A 25679-nucleotide genomic window follows, 5' to 3' on the forward strand; every position below is an offset into this window, starting at 1 on the left:
AACTCATTACCTGTGTCAGCAGATTGATTGGCGATATGAAATACGGTATCGCAATGGAAAATTAGACTAATTGGCTCCTAACTACCTAACTACCTGGCTCGTAACTATCTCAGTACACACTTCTGTGGCATATTATTATTACCTACTTTTCGTCAAAATTAATGCTCCTGTTTCTAACTTAACTGGTAGAAAATAAGTAATAAAAACAAACTTAAGGCATTATATTACGAAATTACAAAGAAACGATATCTTAAGAGAACAAAATTTAGTTGAAAAGCTCGAAGAAAGCGCTGTATTTTATCTCAAGTTACAATGTAGGTACATACTTCTATCAAACTTTCATTAGGATCGAATATTTAATTTTTATTTCATAACTTTCATTATTTTTTATTTTTATCAATATTTTTCTTAACGTTAGATTGTTATAATTATTGTAAATACCGAAATTTAATAATTTTACTAAAATAATGCAGGAAAGGTATTTCAAGAATACTATCCAGCTTAAATACATTTTTTTTTGTGTGTGAGGAACTATTTGACTTTGTAATTTTGTTCTAAAAATACTTGTCATATTTCCTTGGAGTTTAAAAAATAAAGGTGAAAATAATATAATCTTGACACAATTTTACGAGAGCATATAGATTGACAGTTACCTTATTATTAGTGTTCCATTAACAAACTTATTAAAAAGTTACCCTTGGCATACAAATTTTTTAATTTCAAATTATTATTTTCTTTAAACTCACAATGTATTTTACAGTTCAACCAAAAAAATATCGAAATATAATACAAAATTATCCATTTATTTTAATACCTTTATGTACATCTTCATTAATTTATACTTTTATTAGAATGTATGTAAAATAAAGACAATAGATACTTACTGACTCTGAAAAATAAGTTAGTTCTATATATTATTATAACCTCTCTACTTATCTTAATAATAATTGTAGGTACAATAATAATTACCTTCTACCTACTTACAATAAAAGTACAAGATAAAGAAAATCAACATCATACTCGTATACGACATTAATTATTGTTCATTTGATGTGTTAAGTATTTTTTAATACACGGTAGAAAATCTAAATGTGTATTACTTTTTCTGCTGAAACTCGTTAGAGTGAAATTTTTTTGAGATGGATTACTTAATTTTAATAACTCTGACATATGGTTGAGTACAATAGAGCAAACGTGCATTACGTAGATTAAAACTTTCATATACTCGTAGGTAATGCATGACTTGTATAAGTATGTAGTTAATAAGCGAGTGCTTTTCGGTAATATAAAATTCACACTATAAATATACATTACTGTATTATTGTAAATTTATAGAAATTTGAGGTTTTCTATAAGTAATTCAAATTAAAAATTATATTTTGATAACTAAATTTACTTAGGTAAATAATGAAAAAGCTCTGGATAACCACCACGTTGTATTACAATAAAATCACATTAACTTGAGAAAAACCATTGAGAAAATTGTATATGTTTGATGTCATTGGTTTGTTCATACAAAACCACATTTAGCAACTTAAATGAAAAGTTACTTACTGACATTTAATCAGTTATATGTCCATTATTAGACTGATATTTTTATTAGCTTATCAATGAGATATATTTTTAACTGTAATGAAAAATCGAAGATTATTGTTTCAATTCGCGTTTTTCTTCAAATTTACATAAACAATAATCCATAATATTTTGTTTTATTTGTTATAATCTCTCAGATAAACGTGAAAATTTATACATATTATATTGATAATGGTACATATTCCAATATATTTCTCGCATTTAAATCGTAGACAACTAAACTCAATATAATAATAACCCCAATATATATTTTCCCCTTAAATCGACGTTTTGTACTACACCCGTATTAAAAATATTTGCTTGTTTTTTTAGCAAGTAAGCATAAAAGATACGCATACAGAAACATCGTCCTAGATATTGTACTTTGTAGTCTGTATGAATTTTACTGGAAACAAACATTAATCCAAGGTTAGCTACTAATTAATTTCGTCGGATTTAAAACTAATTATTTACTCCTTAAACCAGCTTCTCTCTTAGACAAAATTTGCATATTGTTTAAAATACATTATAATCTTAGAAAGAATTAAATATTTTCTATCTCCTGTTGTATTGTACGCGATTTTTTTTATTGTTTTACAACATTATATTATATTGATAAAAAAATATTTATATTCAACAGAATAACCACCATAAAATTTTATAAAATATTATATTATAGGACAGATGCAGCGCGCAATAAATGACTGAAATGATTTCAATACCATGATTTCAGGTTGGGGTAATAAACTTTAAACATGTTATTCATAAAAAAACATGCTAAAACTTTGATGTACCTCACTATTATTTATTATACTGCATATATGGGAATATTATCATAATTATTTTCGAAACCATTAAAATATAAAATTCATCCTGATAATTTTATTTTCTCCGTAAAATGGAGCAAATTCCAAAGCAGAAATTTAATGTTTTGTTATTCAATATAAGATAAGTACTAAATTTTAGTAGAAAATGCGAAATCATTGACAAATAACTTAGGTAAATTATTCTCTTTTGTATAAATAAATCTCAGTAAACGAAAATACATGCTCTGCCATGTATTATTATTTCTTGTGTATGGGCATGTGTAATTTTCACTAATTTAATTTATTTTAAGTCATATATTGTCACATTTGTACAGCATATACTATCGTTCCATCGCAATATACCGACTTAGAAAACATGTTTAAAACTAACTTAATTAATCAGGGTTTTTAAATGTAATGCAGGTGTGATAAAAATATGAACTATCTGATGCATACATTACATATTATATTATTATAATATTTTTATGTCTAATTTTATCGAATCAAGTTATCACACTCCTTGTTTGAGTGACAAAAATACTTTGCTTATATTTTAATAATAAAATGTAAATTAGTACCTAACCCATCTATAGTTTGAAAATATTGTGAAAATGAAATTATATGTACCGAACTTCAGGACCGATAACTACTGTCCACCCGCGCCTTCTCCGGGCGACTCTGCGCGACATAGCGGCGGATAGCTGAGCTTCTCCCGTTTTCTCATCCACCTGAATTTTGTCGAGAGCGCGCCGCATAGCGTCGGGTAGCTGAAGCTTGTTCGGAACTTCGCTTCCACCCTCTTCTACGAGGGCGCTGTCTATGTAAACTGTTTTATCACCGCGTCGCGACATTTTCCCACGAGTTTGAAACTATCAAAATTATACAAAAAAAATGAAAATGTTTAATTTATATTTAAGTTTAATTATTAGAAAAGTAGGTATATTACATTGGCTTTCATATTATTATTATTATCTAGAACTTCTATTCAAAATGACACTTTTTCATATCAAAATAAATAGATAAATAAAATAAAAATATTTTATTGTATGTATTAAAATACTTAAACTTTTAAATTAACCACCTGTAAATTACTTTTTTTATTTTTAACTAATTTATTTCATTTGTAAATTAATTTGCTTGTTATTTAAAATCACTAAAATTTTCAGCATTCACATGATTTATATTGTATTTATATTTTTAATATAACTGTATTATTTAAATACAATTACCACGGGAAAAGCTGTGCAAACAGTCGCACCGGAAGTATAAACAATCTTTAGGCCGAGACACTTACTAACGATTATCCGTATGCGAATTTTTACGAGTTCATTGAATGCATCTGACACATTAGAAACACAAGCAGTATAAAAAAGGTCATTGCATTTCACCGAAGAAGTATTATGCACAAATCCACATACACAACTATGATAATAGTTATTAGACACTACTACATGTGCAAGACAAATGCATCCCGGTAGTTAAAGCACATTTCTCCGGCGCGCCAAAATATTAACTGCATAAAAATAATAAAGACTGCCCTACGTCAGCGTGAATATACCACTGACATCCGCGCGTTTCTTTGTGAAACAGAAGCGACACATAACACTAATTAATCAGTCTGTTAAGAAGAAAGAAACTTCGGATTTAGTGTATAGTGTTATGTCAACGAGTATTTGTGTGATTGTGAGCGCGTTTTGACGAATAAACTCGTCTTTTTGCCGATGCAGAAATCGTAAAAAACCGAGCGAGTTAGGTTATCCGTCAGATGTGGAGCAGATATTATCAAAACTGACGAAAAGCGCGACGACACTTTCAGCTGTTCGAGTTGACGAAAATTTTCTCTCATTCGAAAATTCCGGCGGCCGGATTGTGGTGGTATTTATGTTTCGGGGCGGTTGGCTCGGTTCGCCTAACTCTCAATTCGCACGGTCGGCTATTTTCATTATTAGGCGAAGTCTATTTTTCCATTTTATTGACGGTTAAAAATACAATGAAAACAATAAACAACTGAGCCGCGTAAACATTGAAAGTAATTAAATGAATGCCCATGTGGAAAAATCCGCCAGCTTTCCTTATCCCTGTAAACGTAAACGAATGTAACATAGATTGATTGATTTACTTACGTAATTCCTTACAGAGTCGCCTTATTTAAACTTCATGTATACATCTCTCGAATATACAGTTTATTACCTACCATTTAAATTTTTTCCTAACGTAAATATTGTTCTATTAAATTAACTATACCTACTAACATTGCTATTAATTATTGGACTTCATCATAATTATATAGCATACATAAGAATGAGTTGTTAAGGTGATGTCTTTACCTACCAGAGGCACCAAGTAGAAAAATACGATTTTTTATTTAGGTATGGTCCCAATATTGAAGCTTGATTTGATATAAATAAAAAGGATTTTAAGTTATACATATTTATATTTTGATAAAAATCTATGTTTTTTTTTAAATAAATATAAAAAATATTAAAACTATGAATTAGTCAAAAATCTCTACGATAAAACATAGAAAACTTAAAAAAAACTAAATTTTGATAATAAATATGATCATAAAATATATGTACCAAATAATAAGATGGGGTCCTGCAACAAATTTACATTTAATTACATTTTTTTACAATAATTGTAAGTTTATCTTTGACTTGAAATAAAAAATATTTTTCTTTTTAATGATTTCAGATATATATATATCATCATCATCAGCCGGATCAATCCACTGCTGGATGAAGGCCTTCCCAAGCTTTCTCTAACTCTCTCGGTCCTGTGTCGTTCGCTGCCACGTATTTCCGCCGAACTTTACCAGTTCGTCAATCCAGCGGTTTTTAGGGCGACCCTGTGGCCGTTTCGTACCCCTTGGGTACCACTGGATGGCGGCATTTGTCCAGCGGCCGTCCTTTCGGCGAGCAATATGCCCCACCCATCTCCATTTCAGCTGTTTGGCAACGTCTATTACATCGCGTACTCTTGTCTGCTTCCTAACCCATTCGTTCCTCTTACGGTCCTTTCGCGTGATGCCCAACATGCACTTCTCCATGCCTCGCTGTGTGACTTTTGGCTTTTGGACATCTCTCGTGTTGAGGGTCCACGTCTTGCAGCCATACGTGAGCACGGGTAGCACACATTGGTTGAACACCCTAAGCTTAAGACATAATGGTAGGTCACTCTTGAAGATAATATTCAGACGTCCGAAAGCACTCCATCCCAGCTTTGTTCTTCGAGCAATTTCATCGTGTATGCTTCCATCTATGGACACCTGCTGTCCGAGATAAACGTAGCTGCTGACTTGCTCGAGTTGGGTGCCAGAAATACAGATACTCGCAAGGTCCGAAAAACAGTTCCTCATCACTTTTGTCTTTGAGACATTTATCTTTAGACCGACCGTTTGACTGACATCCGCGAGTTCTTGCATTCTACCTTGGAGGTCTTTCGGGTCTTGTGAGAGTATAACAATATCATCTGCAAAGCGCAGGTGACTAAGGTGCTCCATATTAATTTTCCTCCCAATCAAGTTTCCTAAATAAGTCCTCAAGAGTAGCGGTGAATAGTTTAGGTGAAATGGTATCATCTTGCCGGAGACCTTTGGTAATGGGTAATATATATATATATATATATATATATTAATTAACACAATAATTTGAGTTTCCTCATCTCCACCCGCGATTTGTGCACGGCCGCCTTCCATGACGCTATAAACGTGTCGGAATGATAAGATTTTAGTGCCACACTTCCTTATCCTGAAGCGATGCTGTACGGGACTGATGTAGCAACCATGCACCTTAGTGCTTAAAGAAAGAGTTTTAGTTTTTAAATGACATGAAGTGTCCTCTGTACCTGTGTACTGAAACTCTGCTGAAACAAAGGAATCATGAGTTGAAAGTGATGAATCTAAGGAGGGATCGGAATTATTCCACTCTCCATATAAATTAACACAGTTTAAATTGTAAATTATCAAAAAATGTATCAAATTGAAAAATTCGTATTTTTCCGCTAGGTGCCTCTGGTAGGTAAAAATATAGCCTTAAGTTGATATTTTATGCATATATTACTATTAGGTAGGTACCATAAAGAAATTTATCGTAATTTTACTACAAAAATTCTATGTAGGTGAGTAGATACAATTTAGTTTTTAATTAATTAATTAATTCTAAATTTTATGTACACATTTAACCAAGTTACGTATATAATTTAAGTACCTAAATACGTTTTATTTAATTACATAATAACGACTAAATATTAATGTTGAATACGAAACAACGCACATAGACCACAGACCATAAGCCAAAGAATACCTGTAGTTAACCTAATACCTCCTTACCTATATATATTTATCAATATCCTCTTCTTTGGGTTTGTGCAGATTATTGTAAATATAATCTTACATATTATATATAATTCCGAATTGTACTCGACATTATGAAAACCGCTATATCTATTTCGGTGTTTAATGGCTTCAGTGAAAGATTAGGTTCCCTGGTTGTTATATAATAAAATAATAACAATATTAAACTAAATACCGATTACGAGTAAGTCAATATACCTAATAATATAATATAATGTATATGTATGTAATATAATATATATGTATATTATACAGATGCTCTATTATAAGCTTATGTATAATATCTGGCGGTTAGAAATACACCACTAGTAAGTATACCATAATAATTTGACAGTTAATAAGCGAACAATAACTGCTAATGTCAAGGTAAAAACCCGTTAATTTTGATGGTAACAAAAAATAACATGTTGCTGGTACAGTGTTCATACCGAATTCTGTTGAAATACATTTTTCATCCTTTACAAAGAAAAAATATTATTAATGGGAACATAAATATGATTTTCATAGAAGAGTAGAGGTCATTGTATCTGCGTGATACTAAAAAATGTGAAAGAAATATTCAGCATTCTCATACATTTTTTTAAACTCTACACAATTTCATTCATAATCAGCGATTTCATATTGACTAATTACAAATCTGACTCTAATTAGAATTCATTCATCGATATTTTGCTGATGTTCTAAAAAATAAGCGTCACTTGCTCTATTTTAAAAAATGTAACGAATAAATTTTCTCCGAAATCTGTCATCAAAACTAGAACATTAAGAGTGCTATAATAGTATTTAATAATTCTTTTATTATGGAAAAAAAATATTAAAATGGTATTTAATATAGATACTTAAGTGCAGATAATTTAGCAATGTAAATACAAGATAAATAACTACTTATTTATGGATATTAGCTAAATCTAGAGATACCTACCTTGTTATTTGTTTAAAATTAATTAATTAGAATTTTAATATTTCATTAATATTGTTAAAACTTAATCATATAATACATAAAGATCGAAAGTTTGTCCTAATATCCAACATCAGGTATATGCTAAGGAAACCCCTCTTATATATATAGCTAGATCAATAGATAGATAATAGATTAACTGTAGTCGATAAGAATAATATTATTTACCAAATTAACATAGAATATTCAATCAGTGCAATGCTTTGAAATGATGAAAATAGTATAATTATTATTTAATTGACTACACGATAAGACAGTATACACCATATTATTGCATTATGTCAATTCTTCTTCTTCTTCTTCCACCCTGTCACGTCCCAACATTGGGGCATAGGGCAAGTACAAATTGGCCAACTCCTGCGCCTTCCGCTATGTCAGACCTGAAACAGGTAGGTCGCTTTTGTAGCACCGCTGCAGGGTGAGGGAAGACCGGCCACGGCGACGGAACCCTTGCCGCTGTGCCACAAGGGTACAAAGTGCCGCACTCTTTGGCGGCATCCGGAATACGTGTCCCAGCCACGTAAATCGTCTCTTCGTGATAACTTCAACCGCCGAAGGCTGTTATGTCTGCTCACGAACTCGGGTGTTTGTAACGCGGTCGTACCAATGTACCCTTAAGATTTGGCGGAGACATCGATTCTTAAAGCTCAAAAGCCGAGACTCTTGAAGCTTAGTAAGATGCCATGTCTCACAGCCATACAGGAGCACAGGTAGCACGCACGCGTTAAACAGACGACATATTTTGGTCCTCACAGAATACAGCCTTGACCTCCATGTGACTCCAAGTTGGTTGAACGCAGAGCCCGGCACACGCATGCGGATTCCAAGCTCACTAGAAATACCACCATCATCGGCAACCGTGGCGCACCCAAGTCAATAGGACTGTAGGAATAGGCCTGTATAAAATACTATAAATATGACTATAATTTAAATCAGTTTTGTAGTTTTCCATTGAGCAAAATCGTCTCTACGTGAAAATAGAAAACTCTTCCAAATTCAGTTGCCGCGAGGTTGGTACCCTTAGCTACCTACTGCGTCGTATGCTAGCTATTATATTAGGATCAAACGACAATCATGCAATATGTATGTGGTACCTTTACTCCTGTACAAGTGTTAGACGTGGAGTCTCATGGATTCGATGTTTCCGCCGATACTTAGGAGTACGCTGGTACTATGATGCCACAAGTTTGAAAGCTGGTACAAAAATCCTAAGTGAAGAATATTATCACGTATCATTTTTTTGCGTGAGTGTGATATATATTAGACATATCGTCTGAGGTTTCATTGTAGTGGCCGAATCTCGCTTCGCGAATAATATGTGCGCTGAAAATCTGGCGTAGCTAGTGGCACTTTACCGACTATGGGAGTTCGTACGATTTTGTGAAGGATGACAAGGTGAAGTAAGTAAGGAATCATCATTCAGCAGTATTAGTTTAATAAGTATGCTAAAAAATAATTTTATTGAAATAAGATACAATATGCATTAGTTAAAATATTTTAGTGATGATAAGGACCTGTTTTGTCAGCTTTAAAAGGACATTCTCAACTACTATTCCTCTTTGATTACGTCACCTCAACACTAACACTAGATAACTCTTATTTGGTCGTTGATGTGAAATTGAAATCTAAACTTCTCTTGATTAACATGAATCTAGGCTATAATTATTATTTAAAATAAAAATGGAAAATTGTGCTTGTCTAATTGGGAACAATTAATTAATGTTCAATTGTATGAAAACATATTGTAGATATATTATTTTATTTATTTAATGCATTTATGGTTTTAAAGTTATCTAATATTTTCAAACACAAAATTAATACAGTTCCCATTAACCTCTGACTTACCTAGTTTTATTATTTTATTGAGAAGGAAATGTAGAAACAAATTCAATAGCTACGAGTATCTCAAAAATAGTGAAAATCAACTAATTAATTTATATTCCATTCTCAACCGTGCTTTTGAAGTGACAAAACCAGTCCTGAGCAGTGGCGAACGGTGAGTTATTTTACTGGGAGTTCACTTTTTTTTAAAGTACCTATGTTATTGTTCATTTGTATGAGAAATCCATTCTTCTGTTTTTCATCGACATAAATTCATTCTTTTTTGGATACTGAGCATACATAATGCCTTCAATCTTGGTTGCGTGATGGTGTTTCTGCTAAAATACTTGATCCATTTGAGTGTGGAAAAACATCTTTCACTTTCCACTGATGTCATCGGAATAGTGCAAATAATTAAGTTTAATAAATAGTAAAACTGTTTTCGTAAATGTCTCAATAAGATTTTTTTCTATTATACCTAATGTTAAATAATGCTGAGGCAGCATTATAAAAAATATCCAAGCTGTAATATGTAAATATTAATTAACAATAATTATTAATAATATGAATCCGCTTTCGGGAGGTTTTACTGGGCGTCTTACGAGGCCTGAGCGGCTCGCGCAACTCAGACGTATAAACCGTGTGTGAAAATGTTCGTAGACCAAGTCTTTTTTTGGTTATACGTTTATACGGTTCGAGTATGGAATGCGCCTTGGCGACATTGAGTGGCGCTCGAAGAAGTATTGCTATCTCACGCTATCACCTACAGACGAATATTATTGCTGTCGCACTCATTCTCATTACAAGGCATGATTGCTTGTGCGATCGAGGAACTCGCTCCCGAATAGCATTGCATTTGGCAAAGCGAAACCACACGGACGATGGCAGCGCGACGCGTGAATTATTGTATATTATATTTAAAATAGCCGGTTAAAAACACATACTTATTACAATTTGTTTTTGTATACGAATTAATGACTACGGTAATAGATTAGAACACTTTTAATAAATGAAATACTTATTTAAAAAAAAAATCTTTTCGCATAAATTGAGTGGGTAGGTGTTCACCGCTCCAGCGCTCTCAAAGGCGCATCGCCACTGGTCCTGAGTATTGCTGATGCATATAGATGAGTGGTATATAAATGACAGCGATGTGTACCTAGGGATTGGAATACCGAATGAATATATCAATACCGGTATTTTGGTATTTCTTATTGACTACCGGTATTCGTCTAAACATATTATAGAATAATTACAATATAAAAAGAACTTTTTATATAACACGTTTTTAAATTTTCTGTTGAATCATATAAACTTGACAATTCTATGTGTTAATAAATACTTTTTTTTTGTTCTTTATAGAAATACTGAATAAATATAGAATACTGAAACATTTTGATATTTCATATTGATTTCTATAGTAACGCACGTATATATTAATAATTTAGTTGCTAGGTCCCCCTTAGCAACCAATATCAGTGTTTTACTTTTTACGAATTTTTCCCGAAATAACTTTCCATATAAATTAACTGAAAATTAATTCAATTCTGCTTAATGATGGCTAAAAGTATTAAAATAATGCATTGTTATCCTGTTCTGATATATTCTAAAAGTTTCAAATGTCTAGCTAGTCGGGAAGTTAGTTAAAAATCGATTGCAAGATTTGTATTGGACAAACAAGAAAAAAATGTACTGGACAAATAAGAATACGAGCTAATAAAAACGTGGTAAAAAAGAAGTACCTATCATAAATATTACTATTAAAATCTATTTCAAAAAATTGTTTTATTGCAACCTACAACAGTACCTACTTACATTTATTATGTTGAAATTAGTTATAAATATGTATAGATCATAATATTTTAGAACTGCAAAATTTTACAAATACTATAAGTCCGGGCACACGAAAATCTCTTTTAAATTCAATGTTTGCTGTATCACTATCAACGTACCTACTACCTGTACCTACTATCAACGTTGGATCAATAGTTATAGAATAATTGGAAATATTTTCCATGGATAGTTCCTTTTTCGAAATACGTTAATTCATCGCAACACCTTTATAAGTATATTTGAGGGATTTTGTTTTAATATTATTTAACTCATGTTGGTTCCAGTCAATATAATTGCGTTTTGGCAGCATAAAACTAACGGCTTGTGTTACGTGAGCGACGTCGGCAAAGCGATGAGCGGTGCGCGCAACTCAAACGTATAACCGTATAAACGTACAACCAAAAAAAGACTGTTTACGAACATTTTCACACACAGTTATACGTTTGAGTTGCGCGTGCGCTCTACGCTTCGCGCGACGTCGTCCACGTAAGACGCCCCATTGTAAGCAACGAAAAATGACACTAAACTCGTTTTCGAAAAACATAAACGTGTACGCTTTGTTAATACCGAAAATACCGGTATTTTTAATTTGTGAAACCGGTATTTCGGTAACGATAATTGAATACCGGTATTGCAATCCCTATGTGTACCTGGGTAGTTATTTTTGGCTAATTTAAGAATATTCCATCAGGCGTCGATTAAATAAATGAATTATTAATAACAAGATAATTAATAATATAGGTACACGAATTTGTTTTAGTGTGTCAGGTCAGACCAAATCGAATTAACCGAAATGGGCGGCAGGTAGAAAATAGACGTCGTATATTTTGGCGTCGCAGTTGCTTCAGACGCCGCATGTGACAAGGCGACGCCTGCTGGGCGTGCGTCACACGACGGCGACGCCGGACTAGGGGGATAATATTTTGTCAAATTGTAATAATTAATTGCCGGTATTTTATATGTCAGCGGCGACTTTACGGGGATCTAACGAAAATACATCTGTTGAATGTCTTATTATAAGTGGGTAGGTACGCAATTTTAAATATGTGGTATTAAATTTTTGAAAATGTATGCCAACCAGCAGGCATTCCAGGCAAATAGGGATTCCAATCCCGGGATCCCGAGCTATTTTCGATACCTATGAATCCCGGGATTGATAAACATAATCCCGGGATTTCGGGATTGATTTTTTTATCAATTTTTATAGAAAATAAAATAAAAACGAAAATATAACAGAAAAAATACTTTTAATAAAAAATAACTACTTTAGAAATAAACTGAGTTTGAATGAAGTTTGATTTTTACCCATATGTAAGTTGCCGATTCATTTTATTTTTTCACGTAAATTATTAAAAATGAGAAAGATTGGAAAAAACAATGCTTCGCACTTTTAACAAAGTAATTCCACCATGATCTCATACGTTTTACGGCAGTTTCATATTTGGCTGACTAATTAGATTTATGAAGTGGAAAGGCCATAAGTACGCCATGATTATTTGCATTACTATTTAAAATCTTGCTAATCCATTCATTACGTCTTTACTATCAGAAACAGCAATCTCATATTAAATCCACATTATTATTTATATTACAATATTATTTACTCCATTAAACTTATCTATTTCCAAGATTGAACGTAGATATACAATATTAACAATAAATGTCTTAAATAGTATAAATTATACTAGATTTATTTTTGACCGATTTTATCAATGTTATTTGTAAATATAAAAAATTTATATTAACAATGGAAAAAAAATGCCAATCCTGGGACCAGTCCCGGGATCCCGGGATTGTCAAATTGTAATCCCGAAATCCCGGGATCAGAATTTTGGCTCGGGATTGGATTCCCTACAGGCAAACCAAAGCCGGGAATGCGTACATTTATAATCGCGCTCTTGGGTAGGAAATAAGCATTATTTTCAAAAATAGGTTAATAAATTTATTATGATCCCTACACAAAATAATATTTTTTTATTGCAAGGCTTAACTATATTTTGTACTCTTAAGTTTTATTTGTGGCCCAATATTATTATTTTTCATTTATTTTACTTTTTAAAAATCTGTCATCATATTTATATTTCTGATAAATAATATTTTTACTATATTTAAAACATATTATATAATATTATATATATCGGAATGCGTTATATTTTGTTTTGACCTATGTAAATCTTGGCCACCTCCTGACAAGGTTAATTTTATAATAACTAATTCTTAAAGATTCGTTAAACATATTATTTGGTCCTTGGGTAATAAAACAACATATTTTTTTCTATATGTGGGATTCGAAGCCAGGATATTCTGCCACCCGTCTATCATGTATAGATAATCCCGCAGCCCTCATAATCCAGAGCATATTAAGGCGTCGGCCTTTCATCCGGGGGCTCCGGGTTCGATTCAAAGTAAAGTCACAATATATTTATATGATTCTCTTAAAGCCTGGGTGTTTGCCTGATTGTTTTTCTTCCATTACTAATTACACTACTGGTTCACTACGCTATTATCATTGTACCTCATAGCTTGTTATATATGTATATTACATTTACTAACAAAGCATATTTAGCTCAACAAAGAAGATCCAGGATGAAGAACTAAGAAGAATCGTAAAAATATAATCAATTTCCCTAATTTATTTAGTCCATGATCATGGTATAATTAGAAATTTAATAAAAATGCGTGATTTTTGCCAAACGCGAGATTTCAACTGGCATCAATGACATTATGGTGAAGTCCTCTAGTACTACCCCACCTCGAATATTTATGGAATAAAACAGCAATTTTCTTATAATATATTGATGCAATAAATAGTGATAATATATTGTAATAGGTGAATTAAAAGCAAAATTAAGTTAATAAATATAAAATAAATTATAAAATAAAATTTGAAATTGAAATGCATTAACTTATTATCTACGCATATAAAATTCATGCGTCAAGGTCATTTCATGCAATACAAAAAAAAACTCAAAAATTCATTCATCGGTTTGCCAAAACATTTATATAATATTGTGCATGATTTTTGGCAACAATCGTCAGAATGTATGTATGTAGGTATTTAAAACAAGATGTCACGTAGACAGCAGAGCATACTTTTTTGTAACGTCAATAACTTTATATATATATAAATGTGTAGTAAATTTATTATAGTTGCAAGGAAGATATGAAAAAGTGTCCTCGGAACCGTATACGAGGAAAATGATACATAGTGAGGTAGATAAAACCACGAATCATTCGCATTCTACGATGATCCTTCGGACGTATCCTAGAATGTTTTTGAACAATCTAAGTAAAGACATCTTCATGTGAACTGTATGATTAAAGTCGAATATGATAAAATTTATCAAATATTTATAGTAAATAGTTCATATACCTAATAAAGTTATCATGCATATTATATATAATATATGTAAGTTGTATATATTTATAAATAAACGCGAAAAAAACCAACGTCAGACAACGGACCAAAAAACGGAAAAAAACCAACGAACAAAACATCGAGAGCGTCCACAGCTTCAAGTGCCTGGGAGTACACATCACGGGAGATGGCATTTTGCAGAAAGAGCTCGCTATCCGAATGGGAATGGCTGGAGCAACATTCAACTCGATGCGGAATGTCTGGGACTCACGATTGTACTCGGTCAAAACCAAATGCCGCCTATTCGACGCTTGCATTCTGATGGTGCTGCTTTACGGTAGCGAATCATGGCACCTTATGAAGGCTCAGAGCAACCGTATACTGAGCTTCGAAAACAGATGTTTGCGACGAATACTGGTATGACTTTAGGAGGAACGAGGAGATAAGAGAACGCACCAAGCAGCCTCTCGACGTTGGACCTGGCTCGGCCGCGTGCTGCGGATGCCAGAAAAGAACTTCAACCCGGCTTGCCTGTCCTTCAAGCCGACCGGATTCCGTCGTCCTGGAATGCCGCTAAATACAATCTATAGAGTGTATACGGTGGAGCTATGGGATGATGGTTTGACCTGGAACCGAGCGAGAAGACTGGCGAGTTTTTAATTATAATAACTTACAACTAGATTCGTTTAAATTCAATATTTTTAATTTGTGCTTCTTCAAGATTATCAAGTAAGCTTGTTCTAATTATTAATATTTCGCGTATTTGTATCATGACATTCACTCTTCATTTTTGCGCTTCAAGTATGCCGGAAAGATTGACACAATTGTACTGAAATTATTAAATAAATATATATGACCTTAACCTGAAAGAACTTTATCTCACGGTTTTTGATGAAAATATTCTCATAATCTAAAAGTGTACCTGGCTTGTTAGATGAAAAAAGACTTTGAAATTACTGTCAAGACGTCTGTTAGAATTTGTCGACACCTGTCATTCATAGCATAACGCCTATAAAGAATAATTCACTGTTTAGTAATAGGATGGATGAATAAGTCGACCTATCCCGCTTTAACAGTAACTCAATGTTATACTGTCATCAATATAAAGCCATACAAATTAAATATATACTTCTTCTTCTTCTTTGCCCATATCCGCCCCTTAGCTGGAGCATATGGACACCACGCGGCGCCTCCAAGAATCCCTGTCGCTCGCCAGTCTTCTTGCTTCGTTCCAGGTCAAACCAGTATCCCGTAGCTCCGCCGTATACACTCTGTAGATTGTATTTAGCGGCCTTCCAGGACGCCGGAATCCGGTCGGCTTGAAGAACAGGCAAGCCAGGTTAAAGTTCTCTTCTGGCATCCGCAGCACGTGGCCGAGCCAGGTCCAACGTCGCCTCTTCACTTTCAGTGTGATGAGAGGCTGCTTGGTACGTTCTCTTATCTCCTCGTTGCTCCTAAAGTCATACCACCGCACACCCAGTATTCGTCGCAAACATCTGTTTTCGAAGCTCAGTATACGGTTGCTCTGAGCCTTCGTAAGGTGCCATGATTCGCTACCGTAAAGCAGCACCGTCAGAATGCAAGCGTCGAATAGGCGGCATTTGGTTTTGACCGAGTACAATCGTGAGTCCCAGACATTTCGCATCGAGTTGAATGTTGCTCCAGCCATTCCCATTCGGATAGCGAGCTCTTTCTGCAAAATGCCATCTCCCGTGATGTGTACCCCCAGATACTTGAAACTGTCGACGCTCTCGATGCTTTGTCCATCGCTAATCAGAGGGAAATCTGGATCAGGACAGGTGCTATTGCACAAGACGTTGGTTTTCTTCGCGTTGATTTTCAAACCAACGCGAGAGGAGTTGTTATGCAACCTGTCGATTGTCTCTTGAATGCCCTTGATTGAGTTGTCGAATAGGACAGCATCATCGGCGTACTCCAGGTCGCATGGTTTCACCGTGGGGGTAACAGGTATGCCTCGGTCAGGTGGTATTGACTTCCGTAGTATGAAGTCAAAGAGAATGATAAAGAGAAACGGTGCAAGGACACAACCCTGTCTGACTCCGGTTGTGACCCCGAACCATTCCGTGACAGTGTCTCCAATTCTGACACAGCATTCGCTATTCTCGTGCAGGCTTTTGATTATGGCAATGATCATACGGGATCCCTCCCAAGATCATTAGTGAATATACTACACCATATAATAAACACTATCTAATTTAATATTATGTTGTTATCCAATTTTTAATTCGAGAAAAATCAATAGAATTAATTACCATCTCCAATTACAAGCCTACAATAAAATGGTAATAGTCTACCTACATAATATAAACTTTATTAAAAATAATTAACTATTATTATTTGATAGCATTTTGTTACAGTTACATTAATATAAATTATAACTTAATGGCATAATCATGTCATTCCAATTCCCATTCTCTAACAATTATTTCAAGTGAATAAAGTGTATCATTATCATCAATATCATCTGTCAAGGTCAACACACTGCTTGATTTAGGTCCTTCTTAACATTTTTTACTCACATGCACCAAACTTTAGGAGTTCATCGATCCAGGGTTTTTTGGCGTTCATGTGGATTTATTTAGTTTTCATTGGGCACAGTATGACGATATTTTTGTCCAGCGGTTGTCCACTCGCCAAACAATATGTCCCGTATATTCCCACTTCATTTATTTGGCAACTTTTATGACATCGCGTACATTTGTATGCTTTCTTATTTATGCATTGCTTGAAAATTTGAGTAAAGTATATATTTTACAATAATTAATTTAATTATTCTAGATTATACCATGTGTTGTATCACTACAATATAATTAATTATTGGTGTCTATTTATTGTATTAATTTTATTGGTTTTAAGATAATAAATCATTCATTATTGAGGTGGAATTTGCCTGATAGAATTGCGTTTTACAGCAAAAAAATATCAATATGAATAAATTCCATAATTCTTCTGTTTCAGTCGATAGCTATTTTTATATCGCCGAACGAGAAAAAACGATCTAATAAGCTCCACGTAAAAACAGTCGGAAAAAGTATCGGTAACAACAATTAAATTCGTGCACAGAGTTCACAGTTCAAGGTTAATTTTTTCCTCTATAAATAGTCTATCTATACTATAGCAATGTAACAGACAAAATAAAATTATATCTAGTAAGCTATAATATCTTAGGTCCCGGGTTTGAATCCTGGGTCTAGCTCATACACATACCTACTTATTGTTTTTCAATTTGTGTTTGTATTTAGTGTTTGGACCGAATAAGTTGAGCAAGCGACTAATATCTATTTCTCGTAAAAACAACCCACACGGTCCATATGAACATCCAAGGATCGAACATGGTGAAGTAGTAGTAACTATAAATAACTAATGTTCTAGAAGAATAATATTGTTCTAGCTATACTGTTATAATATATGTATTTTTATTAATTATTCATCATTTACCCACCCTCAGTGAAGTAACTTAGGTACAAATACCGTTTTATAAATATATATTAGGTATATTGTAGATTTGAATCCCGTAACTGGATCAAATTCATGTATTATTTTTCAAGTATATCTTTAAATCCAATGATTGATTCAAATTCATTTTTTTTTATTTTACATAATATAATGACGTAAAATTAGTGTTAACATTTCTTTAAATAAAAATCATCTATTTCGTGGAAAAGGTTTTCGGTAAAAATAGCCACAACTATCTGCAGTAATTTATCTTTTTTAACAATTTTATGATATTGACAGCTATAATCCCAACCTTCAAATAATCTATCACATGTTGTGATATATCGTTTCTAACAGTAGTTTTAAGATACACTCAATTTGACTTCAAATAAATTTGAGACTTTGATGTTTAATGAATGATCGTACATCACGAGGGTCTGTCAAAGTATTGCGCATATCAATATGACCGGATGAGGCATCACGTCACTCGCATGTGAGAATTTCCCAACGTGCAATAAAAAGTTCATCGAATCGTAGGCAGGTTTAATTATAATTAGCGGCCCGCAAAGTGTCCCCGACATATTTGACTCGCTGCCACCGGCTATTTCTGCACAATTTCTATTTGGAATCGCATCACTGGCGAATCGGGCAAGACCCGCCCGCTATATAAACTTAGTGATGAAAGAAAATCCGAATGGACGTCTTTATTTTGAAACCAATAAACGATCAAACGATATCGTATCTAACGAGTAGTTGAATACTAACGAACTGTTTCGAGCGAAGAAGCGACTTGTAAAATTCTCCTGAAATAAGATGATTACTACTAAATCATATTTATTATTATGACTTCGGAATTACTATTGAAGTATTAATATAGTTTTTGCAATGAGCCCAAAACGTCACACAATATCAATAATAATATAAATCACGCACACTCTAGAATCACGGAATTAAAGGTACAATATGAGATATATAAGAATAAGAGATAATCCAAATTACAGGCGAAAACAGAAAGCATAATTATTGAATGATGTATTTCGAAAACGTTCCAAGTCACAATTGTGTTTTATTTAAAATAGTGAAAGCAATCTCTTACCTATATATAAATAAATAGTTTGTATGTAAAATATATTATTTTATAGTAAAAGTTAACAGTTGTCTACAAAAAAACTACAAAAAAAGTTATCTTACATTAGTGTAGTTAGGTAATATGAAGATTTTTGCAACTTGTTGTTGTGTCACTCTTTTTTAAAATGTGATATGTAACGTTTTCAAAACATATGTATTAATAATTAACGTGGGTATCTGAAAACATTAAAAAAAAATATCTATTAAATCGAAGATAAACTTACAATAATTTAAACAAAAAATGTTATAAAATGTAAATTTGTTAAAAAAAAATTCATCTTATTATTACATATTACTATTTTATGGTCAAATTTATTATTAAAATTTAGTTTATTAAATTTTCTATATTGTAATGAAAAGATTTTTGACTAATTCATAGTTTTGATATTGTTTTATATTTATTTTAAAAAATATCGATTTTTATAAAAATGTAAATGTGCATAACTTGAAATCCTTGTTATTTATGTCAAATCTTATTTAAATATTGAAGTTTGAAGCTGCTTTTGCTATAAAATTATTTTTTACTTTGTTTTTTTCTATACTAAGTTGACTTACCTGTACATATTTTTCTAAATGTCATGTAGTGAATGCCTTGAATTAATAATTTGTTATTTGCTCAATATGTCTTTTTTAAATAAATATCTAACTTATACTATAATATTATTTATGGTTTTAGTACAATATATTTAAAAGTTGAAGAAATCGATGACATATTTCTTGTCATCGCTCTAACGATCTAAATAGTCCTAAAACATTAATGACACCTTCTAGATAGGTGCTGAAGTGATGTTACACGTGTTGTGAAACATGTTATTTTATTATAAAGAAAAGTCTATATGGATTTTTTAAGTTCGTATTGAAAACATTTAAATATTTTTGTAATATTTTATTTTTAAAACCCAAAATATGCTAAATATATGTATGACGAAAAATACTATAACGTATGTACGTACCTAAAAGCGAAGAAATAAAACATTTTTATTTACATAATATATTATCGGTTATTATATAACAATATATTATTAAAGTTTATCGTTGTATACATACTAGTTGCTTCAGTATCTATTTGTATTAACTTGCTAAAATATGATGTCAAAAATATGAAATATAGAAATGAAAGGTTAAAGAAATATTCTTGAGGTTGTTGGCAATAGTTTTGATAACTCGTGGAAGTGATTTATATCTCAAACATATCTGCTATTTCTATCTCATTGATTTTGTTTTTACTTCACAGATTTAAATATCCTGTTATTTCATGTATGTAAATGTCATCGCAAACATAGACGATGTCCAATAACCATTATTGATGGACAGGTAAACAACTCTTGTAATAAATTAAGCAATTATCCATGCTCAATCATTACGTTTGTGCCGGATAAGATGTTAACATACGTTTTTCAGAAGTATTGGAAATCTATAAATCATATTGAAGATAGGTATTTGGTACTAAAGACCGAGTATTAAAGTGATCAATGACTCTAAATATAAAACGTTGAACCATTCACTAGGTACCTTGATATTTTATATAACAAAGCTGAAAGTCATTTTTGGCAGGAATGAATAATATTATAAAAGTGTACCTTCCTAGTGAATATAAAATATGTGAAAGCATGAAATATGGATCAACAGTTTAGTCGTATAGTAGTGGTTAAAAATTCACCCAGACTGTAAACGATGTGAGATTATCTTCTACATTTTTTTAGCAGCTATGTGTTTTATTTCAAAATGATTTTTCAATAAAAATAATCTTACCTAACATTTTTAAATCATGTTTGATTCCGTATTGAATAAAAAATAAGTTATACAATATTCGTGAATTATTTGTTTTATAAAAGCTAGATTGCAGTGTAATGTTTAAATAAATAAATAAATGTCTGAGCTTTACTCTGAATGATAAAACGAAACAGCTTTAAGCTCGAAGTACTTATCGCCAAATGGCTTCTGCGGATTTATAAATTGGTATATTTTTAAAAAAAAAAGAGACAAAATTCAAACTGAATGGCATAACGAGTATGATTTATGATATATCTACCATTGTGTCACAACCTTTTACGAGCTTTCCTAAACAAAAACAACAAAAAAGCCGCGAAAACTTAACAAATAATTTCGAATTCTTATTTGACACAATGAGTGTTTGAAGCCTGGCAGAAAAATTAGAGAGGCGGCCTTGTTTCCTCATTTTTTTTACTATTTCGACGGGAAAATATTTTTTTCAGATATACGTCAATATACTTTTTTGTTGGCGTGAGGTAGTAAAACAAAACTAATCATTGGTTTGTCAAACACTAATTCGTTAATGTCTAAATAAATTCCTCGTATGTAATTTTTTTAACTAATCAGTTAAATGTTGTTTTTATAAATTGGTTTGTTGAGCCTAATGCTTAATATTAAACTACAATATTTCAAGGTAATATTTACACTATTTACACTTGTTAATCGTAATATATGATATAATATCATGGTTCTCAGTCTGTTTAGGGTTTTTCATGTACGGTACCCGAGACTGGCTCCGGGTGGGAGATGGCTTTACCCAATCTTCGAGACCCTCAGAAGCTAGGTTCGCCTCTCATGCAGATAGTCTATCTTCTTCAGGTGAGACGGTCAGAGGAATAGTTCGCCATAAACCTTTAGTTCAGTGACTCTTATGATATCGTCACTGTACGGCTAAGTAGCGTAACGCTCAAGTAACCGTAAAATAATTGTTCAGGAAGTTAAAAAAAACTGTGGGCTTTGGATTTACTTTGTATGTTATATATATTATTTTATTACAAATTGAGTGGATTACTCTGTATGTACCCTGTGGCTTACGTTTAGAGAGGGTTACAGCATTTGGCTAGAATATTTTTTTGGGATTCTATGATACTTGGCCAGATCGTGTAAGAGTATGCAATAAGTCCATTACCATCAAAATATCAATTTGGTGAGAAGTGAGGGTTACGGCAATATTAGTCTGTACAGTAACGATATCATCTATGTATTAGTATGTAGATTGTAGAGGATGTATCTTCATCTTTTAATAATTTGATATCCTTTTCGATGCCTAAATTGCCTTAAAATGATAATATTATGTTACTCGCACATTTCAGGTAAGTAAGTCATAATGACGATATTTAATTATCACGTAAATATTATTAATAAAATATAGCTGAATATTTATATACGTAAATACTATGTACCTGCTTATATAATATTAAAAAAATAAAATAATGAAGTAAATAAAGCTGTCGTTATATACATACCTAGGTAATAATTTTAACGTCGGCTATTATTTTTGCTTCATTACCCTGTACTGTATATTAACCCCAGAATCATAAAATAATGTAGCAATAAGGGCTATGATTTAAAACGCTTTGACCTTTGTAATCTTGGTGTTCCGATTAATGTTAAGTAGAATTTTATTCACATTTTAATAGCCAATTTCGAATAAGCTGTAGTATGTATTTTATTATAATGAAAGTGAGTTGTTGTAAATCACGCAAGAAAACATTATTACAAAATGTACCATGAGTCATGAACGGTATAAAGCCCTTGAAATGAAAACGTGTTATATTTCATACATTTTTATTGTAAATCCATAACTGAAGCGCCTAGTATCAAATCCCCCTAAAACGGTTTTTGAAAAATTTTGAGTTAGATATGTATTTAGATGGATATTTTTGCTACCTATATGAAAGCCAAAGATTGAACTTTAAAAACGCCAAAAACCGTCAATACTTATGATCGATTTCAAAACCCGCTAAAATAGTTGGGTGTCTTTTTCAAATACCCCTAAAGGCCCTAAAACAGATAAGCTAAAATACTCGTTAGAATGTAAGAATTAAAATAATTACAAGACAAAAAGAACTTTTTATATACAACGTTTGCAAATTTTCTGTTTAATTATTATGCTCAATATGCTCAAACTTGTACTTGATATGAAATAAATAAAAAAACAAACAAACAAATATAGAATACTGAAATGTCATTTTGATTTCCATAGTAACGCACGTATATATTAATAATTTAGTAGCTAGGACCACCCACTTAGCAACCAATAATAGTTCATTGGATTACGGATTTCTCCCGAAATAACTTTTTATACAAAACAGAATTAACTGACAATGAATTCAATTCTACTTAAAGATGGCTAAAAGTATTAAAAGAATGCATTGGCATCGTGTTCTGATATATTCTAAAAGTTTCAAATATCTATCTAGTCGGAAAGTTAGTTAAAAAATGATTGCAAGATTTATACTGGATAAACAACCACCGGAAAAATAAGAATACGAGTTAATAAAAACGTTGGAAAATAAATACATAAAGTTCACAGATTTAATAGATATGAGTTTATCTCATTTTTCTCAAAACTACTTAAAAACGTTTTAGAGGCTTTTGAAACTAAGCGCTTCCTGTATAACAATAATTTAATCGCAATAAGTATACAATTATTTTCTAATGACGTAAAAAATTACCTATACCAAAGGGACAGCATAATGCATATATTATTATCATTTTACAGACTAAGTAAAAAAGCATAATTTTATAACCCATTGACTGAATAGTATGTCAACATAAAAAATAAATACGTATGTACTGGCACTTTGTTCAAGATTCGAACAGAGCTTTAATAGATACATCTCAATTGAAATCATGGTAATACAACTCAGATACTATTTTGTGTATGTTTGTATGTATGTATAGTTCATCAAATTAGGTCGAAGTGGATGGTTGAGCTATGTTCCTACAAAGGGTGCGTGAATCATGCACAACAAAGCAGCTGATATCCGGGAAGCCGGAACACAAACGGACACCTTATCGATTTCACACGTGATGATAGTGTCGAGTTGGATTTAAAGACTTCGGGTGTCCAACAATGGAGGTAATTGGCCTTTGACAAAACTCCAAAGACACACATAGGAACGTGGTGTGGCACTGAGAAGAATTTTAAGAAACTATTATTGTTTTTGTCGAAAAGGTTTTATGGAATTCACAACGTAATCATTTAGATAATATAGTCGCACAGTAAATATACATCTACAATTCTACATCTTATAAATACTCGTACTTGTAAAGTCTGTTACATAAATTATTATTCATACATCATACATTTATTGAATATTAGATAATATGTAATCAAAGACTATAATAATATAAATACTTAGTAATGCGTATTGATTTAAGTTCAGCGAATTTAATAAATCACATTATGTTATTCAAATAATAATAAAAATAAAACTTTCTCTAAGCTCAAAAATACTAACTAAAACTGAAATGTATAACGATATTACACAAAGTTGCATTAAGCATGGCTTATAATTTATTAGTAAATTACAAAAATCTCAAGAAGTTTTATTGAGCAATAAGAAAAAAATAAATTCTTTAGTCACGAAAGAATTCTTATAGCTCAGTGTTTTATATTGCTTGGCTTAAGAAGTGTCTTTGCTGATACATAAATTATAGAAAAGCACACAATTGTGTTTTTATTTAACACGACTCGTGAGTAATTTAATGTTACAAATTAATTATGTGAAATTTTATTATATCCACCATTTTTATTTTTCGCATGAAGCTTTGTTGACTTTCACCACAGATGTCACTACCTTGTGGGATACATAAATTAAACATACGTTTTTTAACTCGACATTGCACTATTGTAAAATGTGCTATCATATCGCCGTAACTGACAATATCCAATACGTAGCCAATTAAATATAAGCAAGATTGCCTAGGCGCCCCATCGAATGCTTATACCTTAAGCAAGCGAAGCAAATATAAGGGTAGCCACAAGCAACGTTCCCTCTAATTTTTCTATTGTGTGTGCGGATCATCAACGCATCTGAGCAGCGCAACTAGGGTTGGTGTAACCCGGTGCGGTAAATTTATACCCCCCACGTACACATACAATTTTTCATTAAAACTTTTGTTTTTAAGGTATTTATTAATTTCAGTGATATTATATAATAATATCACTAACAACGAAAATTTTTGAAGTACTTAAATTATAAAATAGGAAATAAAGAAAATCGATATATATCAGTAAACCGAAACTTCCGTAATTGCTGTCCAAAAGTTGTTAATCTTTAAAATTAGCTTTAGATTGAATTAGGTTATCATATTATATTGAGATAGTGTATTTTATATTTTGAAAAACAGAATGGCAGACTACCGACCTTCGGATGAACAAATACTTCATTGCATGATATTTCTTTTTAGATCGAAATTTAATGCAACAGCAGTAACAATTAAAATTTGTGATACCCACGGGGATAATTTGTAGGTATATAATAATACTTTCATATCACTGTTCACATACTCAGAGCTATTTGATCGACATAGCAAAGACATATTTGTGAAATCGAAAAAAAGAATCATGGTAAAACAGCAGGCAAATCACACTGCAACATCATAATGGGA

The 25679-nt window shown here is 32.0% G+C and overlaps 1 protein-coding gene across 6 annotated transcripts in view; it reads right to left on the minus strand.

Moving 5' to 3' along the window:
* The window catches only part of dnc (phosphodiesterase dunce), an 847926-nt gene that overhangs the window by 491562 nt on the left and 330685 nt on the right, over positions 1–25679 (minus strand). The window contains exon 1 of one of the 6 annotated variants that reach the window (XM_085953039.1): positions 3006–3151. The exons of the other annotated variants lie outside the window; for them this stretch is intronic. Coding sequence (XP_085809165.1) covers positions 3006–3133 — 128 coding nt within the window. The 5' untranslated portion in view covers positions 3134–3151. Of the gene's footprint in view, positions 1–3005; positions 3152–25679 lie in introns of those variants that run through there. 6 annotated transcript variants of the gene reach the window in all.

The sequence above is a fragment of the Rhyacophila brunnea genome, unplaced genomic scaffold (assembly GCF_057557595.1).
Source record: "Rhyacophila brunnea isolate RB1 unplaced genomic scaffold, BYU_Rbru_1.0 scaffold_3, whole genome shotgun sequence".
Taxonomy (NCBI): domain Eukaryota; kingdom Metazoa; phylum Arthropoda; class Insecta; order Trichoptera; family Rhyacophilidae; genus Rhyacophila; species Rhyacophila brunnea.